Source organism: Oncorhynchus mykiss, unplaced genomic scaffold (assembly GCF_013265735.2).
Source record: "Oncorhynchus mykiss isolate Arlee unplaced genomic scaffold, USDA_OmykA_1.1 un_scaffold_189, whole genome shotgun sequence".
NCBI classification, from domain to species: Eukaryota; Metazoa; Chordata; class Actinopteri; order Salmoniformes; family Salmonidae; genus Oncorhynchus; species Oncorhynchus mykiss.
Window position 1 is genome coordinate 632,516 of NW_023493675.1, and position 8,721 is coordinate 641,236.

An 8,721-nucleotide genomic window follows, 5' to 3' on the forward strand; every position below is an offset into this window, starting at 1 on the left:
ATGACCGGGCTGATGGAAACAGGATATGCCTGTATACTTTTCTAAATGCCTCCAGAAGATTTGTTAGTTTGTTTTACATGGTTTATTATTTTGTTTGACAAATAAAATATCATTCTTATCCATAATAATTTCATCATGTAGCTAGCCTACCAGCACTGTATCTGTGAGCTGTTGGCTACAGTGCACGGGACAAGAGCACGTTTGCTATAGAACTCAACGTAACAAAAAGAAGATCAGTAGAGTTGAAAATGCGATGGAAACCAATTTAACTTGTATTTTTCATTCAGTACATGGGAATTCAACAGCAGGTGGATCCAACACCCACCGCTTATTCAAACCAGCCCACTGGTGTCAGTTAAACATCTAGCTTGTATTTACATGTTACATAAAGTCAATTCAACATGAAACCAACACAAGGGATTCAGGTTGCCAGTTCTGTGAAAAATATAAAAAAATACCTGATGTTCATGGCTTTTTACAAATCCAATCAGTTTTCCACATTAATCAAACATCATGGATTTGTTTTGTTGAAATGACGTGGAAACAAAGTTAATTCAACCAGTGGGAGGGTTGTAAATGACCCCAGGAAAGTAAAACAAAGAACTCTTCATTGAGACAATGATGAAACAGCAATCCGTGGAAGAGTTGAGGTGGATATTATAAAATAAGGATCTGCTGGAGTCCAAGTCAAACCAATATTCTTTATTTCTGAGCTCAGAGAGAATAACACATAGAGTTTAAAAAAAGGACCATTTAAACACATGGAATCTGATCTACTCTATTTTCAAACTGACAGACTCCATATTCACTTCATGGTTTCTAATGAAAACATACAAATATATGTTTGAATATACGTTGTACAATTACATTTCATCTGGTAAAGACAGGTAAACACATTATCAGTCAACAATATAAGACAACGGGGCCACTGTGTATGTTCTCTGATGAAGTCAATGTGAAGTGAAATATCAATATTCACACTAGAAGTAATGATTCTCTCCTGTGTGGATTCTCACATGACTTTTAAGTGACTGTGATGAGTAATATGTCTTCCCACAGTCTGAGCATTTGAAAGGCTTCTCCCCTGTGTGTATTCGCTCATGAGTTGTCAGCATTCCCGAGACCTTAAAACTCTTTCCACACCAGGCGCAATGGTATGGCTTCTCCCCTGTGTGTATTCGCTCATGACATTTCAGTTGTCCTAAGCGGCTAAAACTCTTTCCGCACTGGGCGCAAAGGTATGGCTTCTCCCCAGTGTGTATTCGCTCGTGAGATTTCATGTTTCCTAAGTGGTTAAAACTCTTTCCACACTGGGCACAATGGTATAGCTTCTCTGCTGTGTGTGTCCTCTCATGTCTTTTCAGGCTTCCTAACTTGGTAAAACTCTTTCCAATCTGGGAGCAGAGGTGTTGTCTTGCCGGTTTGGACGTCCCTGGTTCCGCAGAGTTTGGTTTTTCTCCTGCCAAAGACAGTGTTTATTTAAAGAGAGACCTGAATGAAACCTTTACATGATAAAACTAGCTGTATGATATAGAACACGACCTAGACACTTCCTTAAACCTAAAATAGGTAAAGAAGTAATTTTGTGTGGAAGTCCAAAACTTAGAGACAGACACAAAGCACAGTAAGGTCTCCCCATTGTCGATTTGGGAAGATGTTACTATAAAAATACAACATGTAAAATGTTGGACCCATGTTTCATGAGCTGAAATAAAAGATCACAGAATTCTTCACTTGCGCACAAAAGCTTCATTCTCTCAAATTTGGTGCACACATTTGTTTACAACCCTGTTAGTGAACATTTCTCCTTTTACAAGATAATCTATCCTCCAGGTGTGGCATATCAAGAAGCTGATTAAACAGCATGATCATTACACAGGTGCACCTTGTGCTGGGGAGAATAAAAGGCCATTCTAAAATGTGCAGTTTTGTCACACAACACCACAGATGTCTCAAGTTTTGAGGGAGTGTGCAATTGGCATGCTGACTGCAGGAATATATACTGGAGCTGTTGCCAGAGAATGTAACGTTAATATCTCTACCATATGCCGCCTCCAACGTCGTTTTAGAGAATTTGGCAGTACATCAGACCGGTCTCACAACCGCAGACCACACATAACGACGCCAGCCCAGGACCTCCACATCGTCTGAGACCAGCCACCCGAGTTGTAATGAAGCCTGAGGAGTATTTAGCTCTGTAACATGAAGCCCTTTTGTGGAGGAAAACAAATTCTCATTGGCTGGGCCTGGCTCCGCAGTTGGTGGGCTGGTGGGTGTTTATATTTTTGTTCTGTATACACAGCTGAAGTCAGAAGTTTCCATACACCTTAGCCAAATACATTTAAACTCAGTTTTTCACAATTCCTGACATTTAATCCTAGTAAAAATTCCCTGTCTTAGGTCAGTTAGGATCAAATCAAATCAAATTGTATTTGTCACATACACATGGTTAGCAGATGTTAATGCGAGTGTAGCGAAATGCTTGTGCTTCTAGTTCCGACAATGCAGTAATAACCAACAAGTAATCTAACTAACAATTCCAAAACTACTACCTTATAGACACAAGTGTAAGGGGATAAAGAATATGTACATAAGATATATGAATGAGTGATGGTACAGAGCGGCATAGGCAAGATACAGTAGATGGTATCGGGTACAGTATGTACAAATGAGATGAGTATGTAAACAAAGTGGCATAGTATAGTATAAAGTGGCTAGTGATACATGTATTACATAAGGATACCGTCGATGATATAGAGTACAGTATATACGTATGCATATGAGATGAATAATGTAGGGTAAGTAACATTTATATAAGGTAGCATTGTTTAAAGTGGCTAGTGATATATTTTACATCATTTCCCATCAATTCCCATTATTAAAGTGGCTAGAGTTGAGTCAGTGTCAGTGTGTTGGCAGCAGCCACTCAATGTTAGTGGTGGCTGTTTAACAGTCTGATGGCCTTGAGATAGAAGCTGTTTTTCAGTCTCTCGGTCCCAGCTTTGATGCACCTGTACTGACCTCGCCTTCTGGATGATAGCGGGGTGAACAGGCAGTGGCTCGGGTGGTTGTTGACCTTGATGATCTTTATGGCCTTCCTGTGACATCGGGTGTCCTGGAGGGCAGGTAGTTTGCCCCCGGTGATGCGTTGTGCAGACCTCACTACCCTCTGGAGAGCCTTACGGTTGTGGGCGGAGCAGTTGCCGTACCAGGCGGTGATGCAGCCCGTCAGGATGCTCTCGATTGTGCATCTGTAGAAGTTTGTGAGTGCTTTTGGTGACAAGCCGAATTTCTTCAGCCTCCTGAGGTTGAAGAGGCGCTGCTGCACCTTCTTCACGATGCTGTCTGTGTGAGTGGACCAATTCAGTTTGTCTGTGATGTGTATGCTGAGGAACTTAAAACTTGCTACCCTCTCCACTACTGTTCCATCGATGTGGATAGGGGGGAGTTCCCTCTGCTGTTTCCTGAAGTCCACAGGTCATCTCCTTAGTTTTGTTGACGTTGAGTGTGAGGTTATTTTCCTGACACCACACTCCGAGGGCCCTCACCTCCTCCCTGTAGGCCGTCTCGTCGTTGTTGGTAATCAAGCCTACCACTGTTGTGTCGTCCGCAAACTTGATGATTGAGTTGGAGGCGTGCGTGGCCACGCAGTCGTGGGTGAACAGGGAGTACAGGAGAGGGCTCAGAACGCACCCTTGTGGGGCCCCAGTGTTGAGGATCAGCGGGGTGGAGATGTTGTTGCCTACCCTCACCACCATAATCTCTAGAAGACAGAACGCGTCTCCTTCCTGAGCGGTATGACGGCTGCATGGTCCCATGGTGTTTATACTTACGTACTATTGTTCGTACAGATGAACGTGGAACCTTCAGGCATTTGGAAATTTCTCCCAAGGATGAACCAGACTTGTGGAGGTCTACAATTTTTGTTGGTCTTGGCTGATTTCTTTTGATTTTCCCATGATGTCAAGCAAAGAGGCACTGAGTTTGAAAGTAGGCCTTGAAATACATCCACAGGTACACCTCCAATTGACTCAAATTATGTCAATTAGCCTACCAGAAGCTTCTAAAGCCATGGCATCATTTTCTGGAATTTTCCAAACAGTTTAAAGGCACAGTCAACTTGGTGTATGTAAACTTCTGACCCACTGGAATTGTAGTACAGTGAATTATAAGTGAAATAATCTGACTGTAAACAATTGTTGGAAACATTACTTGTGTCATGCACACAGTAGATGTCCTAACCAACTTGCCAAAACTATAGTTTGTTAAACAATACATTTTTGGAGTGGTTGAAAAACTAGTTTTAATTACTCCAACCTAAGTGTATGTAAACTTCCCACTTCAACTTTATGTCCATCTTTTCAAGGGTCTGTTTCACAAGGTCCACAAGGTCCACAAAGTCCTGTCCAGTCGATGACTCAGTCAATGACCGCAATGAGTCTCTCGTGGACAACATCAGTGACATATCGCAGAACTACTGCACACTGGTCTTTGGATGTTAAATCCTGTGTTGTGCCCATTTGTACTGAGAACATCCCTGCCTTTCTCACTTCAACAGCAATTGTCTGCTGAATCGACATTCTGATGACTTCAATTACTTTATTTGCTGTTTTGGGCAAAATAATCAAATGGATTTTCAGTGCCTTTCGCTGTCCCTTTCTATTTCCCCTGTACTGGGCACTGAACCTCTCTCTCTCTGAACATCTGGTTGCTCTGAACCTCTCTCTCTCTGCACATCTGGTTGCTCTGAACCTCTCTCTCTCTCTCTCTCTCTCCTCTGCACATCTGGTTGCTCTGAACCTCTCTCTCTCTCTCTCTACACATCTGGTTGCTCTGAACCTCTCTCTCTCTCTCTGCACATCTGGTTGCTCTGAACCTCTCTCTCTCTCTCTCTCTGCACATCTGGTTGCTCTGCAGAATGAGATTAACATGGTAAATAACCTACACTTAAACGTGTATTACTTGTGCAAGTCATCGATTGTATGCCCCCAGATTACAGTCCTACTGATAATCTCATAAATAAAGCACATATTAATCTAAAATCCCCCCAAAAAGCCTAGATGTTTAGGTTTGTGCTCTTAAGTTGTACCTGAAGGTTCCTGCTCTGAGTCTGACTCTGAACTGACCACCATCTCCAGTTCAGCAGGAGCACCTGAAGCTCTAGTGCTGCTGCTTCCTTCCTTCCTCCACCTTTGCAAAGAAAATACTCTTGTCATACTCACTATCATTAGTGTATCAGTAGGCTACATTAATACATTGCAGGGAAAAATTTGAGAGACCCGATGTCCTTTTTGGCACGTGGACACTGCAACAAGAGCGTGGGAGTCGTGCCTGATGCATGGATTCTGCATCAACTCATTCCTGCTCGCTATATTAACGCTGGTCAAGTTGACCATTCATGGCAGGCCAAAACGACCCTCAGCCAAAACGACCCTCAGGCCAAAACGACCCTCAGGCCAAAATGACCCTCAGGCCAAAACGACCCTCAGGCCAAAACGACCCTCAGGCCAAAACGACCCTCAGGCCAAAACGACCCTCAGGCCACCGGGAAATGTCCCGGTGCTCCCTACGGCCAGTCCACTGCTGTCAGGAGTTTTGCTTGCCTGTTCAACAGTCTTGTAAAGATAGGAGTTTGACTGGGACAGGCAATGTAACATCCATAACGTTCTCAGGAAAAGGTTTTGTAAAACATGCCCCTTACATTGGATCATCTTGAAACTTTCTCTCTAAAGCTAACTTTCATCAAGGTTTTATATGGTCTATTGGTTTCTCTCTTTTCATTGGCAGAATCCTTTTTCAGTGTTATGATATTCATAACATCCATATACACCAGTCTATCTTCCTGTCAACTAACAGAACTCTGCTGGTTGTCCTGGTAACAGATACCAGTGGGCAGATCTATTGTATTTGTTCAAACTAAACTACAGCACTTACTTTGATGAGTCAAATCTGATCCTTTCATCTCTTCTCCTCCTCTCACAGTTCCACTCAGCCCCGTTGTTTTCCTGCAGTCCACCAGCAGCACAGACAACCTCTTCATACCCAGCAGTAAGGTGCTACCGGGAGAGGCATGCCACGGGGACTCTGGGAGGGATGAAGGCCTAGCGTTGTCCTGGTAACCATAAAGAGGGGACACAGACACATATCATTATGGATGCTGATGTCACTGTTGTCATGAAGTGCTCTACAGAAACCCAGCCCCAGATAGAGCAAGCTGTATGCTAGACCAGACCAAGCTGTACCATCTGGTGTTCTGATCTGGAGAGACTCTTCTCTGCCTCGTCAGCATCAGGATGTTGTTGAGGCTCCCCAGAGGATCCATAATAGTCATGTCTCTCTCCTGTGTGAACAGGGCCTAAAATGCAAATGTTAAAGGGTCGTTCCACAAAATGGCCTTTTGCATCCCTTTGATATAAGTAGAAATGATGCTCCAATATTGCATTTTAAAAGCCTGTTATATTAGATGAGGTGCACTTTAATGTTGACCACATGGAGAATTCAATACATCTCATTTGAAAGTCCCAGAAATATATGTACCAAACTGAAACTTCAACAATTCCTACAGTACTGAACAACATATTCAAGTGTAGAACTTCAGTAGAATGCCACTTTAAAACCCCACATTAGTTCAACAGCGGCATAGTTTGTGTCCCTGTTTAAGACAGTACTCACTGGTGTTAATCTGATATTCTGTCTCCCCCTCTTTCACTCCCAAGACGTCTTCCTCCTTCACCTTTATTGAGACAGCATCCTGTTCCTCTCTAAAAGGTTCTTCCTCTGTTTCCTCAATAACATCATCTTCCACGACAATGTTCAGTCCCAGAGCTTCTTTCTCCGTCCAGCAGACCTCTTCTTTAGCAGGGGATGAGTAGTTTAGTGAACTCATGATCAGGGAAGTTAGCTAGTTAGCATTAGCGACTAGCCTAGTGCTAGGCTCAGTATCAATCTTTAACACGTTTGCAAATTAAACAAGCAAATTAGGTTAAAGTTAACCAGTTGACACGTCAACTGAACTGTGTTTACAACACTGAGATTAGCTCATGTACATTAACATGGTCTAAAGCGTCAATCTTTCAGTTTTATGTTGTCTAGCAAGCTACCGAGGTGGTTGAAAGAGAAGCCGTGTTGTTGTTCCTGAAGAAGCGTCCCGTCCAGTCCATTATACGTCATCAAGAAGCATCACCTGAAAGACGCTCATCGCCATCTGCTGACTGGAGTGGGTAACGCAGTTTGGAAACAATAGTTACGACACTTCTGTATTGGAAAAAACGTTATAATAATTTAACAATAAGCTGATATATTTTCTCTTCCGTCCTGTACACAGACGTAGAAGCGTAATAGCGCAGACAGGAAAAAACATCTTTCTGGTAAAAAGAGGGGCGGGGGCGTATGCCTTATGACTAACGTGACATGGTGCGATGAAAGAAACATACAGGAACTCAAATCCTTCTGTTCACCTGATTTAGAATTCCTCACAATCAAATGTAGACCGCATTATCTACCAAGAGAATTCTCTTCGATTATAATCACAGCCGTATATATCCCCCCCCAAGCAGACACATCGATGGCTCTGAACGAACTTTATTTAACTCTCTGCAAACTGGAAACAATTTATCCGGAGGCTGCATTCATTGTAGCTGGGGATTTTAACAAGGCTAATCTGAAAACAAGACTCCCCAAATTTTATCAGCATATCGATTGCGCAACCAGGGGAGGAAAGACCTTGGACCATTGTTACTCTAACTTCCGCGACGCATATAAGGCCCTGCCCCGCCCCCCTTTCGGAAAAGCTGACCACGACTCCATTTTGTTGATCCCTGCCTACAGACAGAAACTAAAACAAGAGGCTCCCACGCTGAGGTCTGTCCAACGCTGGTCCGACCAAGCTGACTCCACACTCCAAGACTGCTTCCATCACGTGGACTGGGAGATGTTTCGTATTGCGTCAGATAACAACATTGACGAATACGCTGATTCGGTGTGCGAGTTCATTAGAACGTGCGTTGAAGATGTCGTTCCCATAGCAACGATTAAAACATTCCCTAACCAGAAACCGTGGATTGATGGCAGCATTCGTGTGAAACTGAAAGCGCGAACCACTGCTTTTAATCAGGGCAAGGTGTCTGGTAACATGACCGAATACAAACAGTGCAGCTATTCCCTCCGCAAGGCTATCAAACAAGCTAAGCGCCAGTACAGAGACAAAGTAGAATCTCAATTCAACGGCTCAGACACAAGAGGCATGTGGCAGGGTCTACAGTCAATCACGGACTACAGGAAGAAACCCAGCCCAGTCACGGACCAGGATGTCTTGCTCCCAGGCAGACTAAATAACTTTTTTGCCCGCTTTGAGGACAATACAGTGCCACTGACACGGCCTGCAACGAAAACATGCGGTGTCTCCTTCACTGCAGCCGAGGTGAGTAAGACATTTAAACGTGTTAACCCTCGCAAGGCTGCAGGCCCAGATGGCATCCCCAGCCGCGCCCTCAGAGCATGCGCAGACCAGCTGGCCGGTGTGTTTACAGACATATTCAATCAATCCCTATACCAGTCTGCTGTTCCCACATGCTTCAAGAGGGCCACCATTGTTCCTGTTCCCAAGAAAGCTAAGGTAACTGAGCTAAATGACTACCGCCCCGTAGCACTCACATCCGTCATCATGAAGTGCTTTGAGAGACTAGTCAAGGACCATATCACCTCCACCCTACCTGACACCCT

The 8,721-nt window shown here is 43.8% G+C and overlaps 1 protein-coding gene across 3 annotated transcripts; it reads right to left on the minus strand.

Annotated features, from left to right (window-relative positions):
* Window positions 1–687: 687 nt before the first annotated feature.
* On the minus strand, window positions 688–7,333 carry LOC110513808 (zinc finger and SCAN domain-containing protein 21-like). 3 transcript variants are annotated; one of them, XM_036972676.1, is made up of 6 exons: window positions 7,101–7,333; window positions 6,673–6,852; window positions 6,243–6,355; window positions 5,935–6,112; window positions 5,090–5,190; window positions 688–1,459 (listed from the first exon to the last, which is right to left on the minus strand). In XM_036972676.1, exons 1-6 carry the CDS (start codon window positions 7,168–7,170, stop codon window positions 1,370–1,372), a joined length of 732 nt encoding a protein of 243 aa, XP_036828571.1. In that variant the 5' UTR covers window positions 7,171–7,333; the 3' UTR covers window positions 688–1,369. The 3 variants fall into 3 exon arrangements, with proteins under 3 accessions (XP_036828571.1, XP_036828570.1, XP_021449184.1); XM_036972675.1 differs by lacking the exon at window positions 5,090–5,190 and having other exon boundaries at window positions 6,673–6,849; XM_021593509.2 differs by lacking the exon at window positions 5,090–5,190.
* Between the last annotated feature and the right edge of the window lie 1,388 nt (window positions 7,334–8,721).

Coding starts and splice junctions, on each gene's coding strand:
- LOC110513808 (XM_021593509.2), bottom strand. CDS start 7,170: ATGACGTATAATGGACTGGACGGGACGCTTCTTCAGGAACAACAACAC. Junction 6,356..6,672: donor AGAATATCAGATTAACACCA/GTGAGTACTGTC, acceptor TTTGCATTTTAG/GCCCTGTTCACACAGGAGAG. Junction 6,113..6,242: donor CCAGATCAGAACACCAGATG/GTACAGCTTGGT, acceptor TATGGTTACCAG/GACAACGCTAGGCCTTCATC.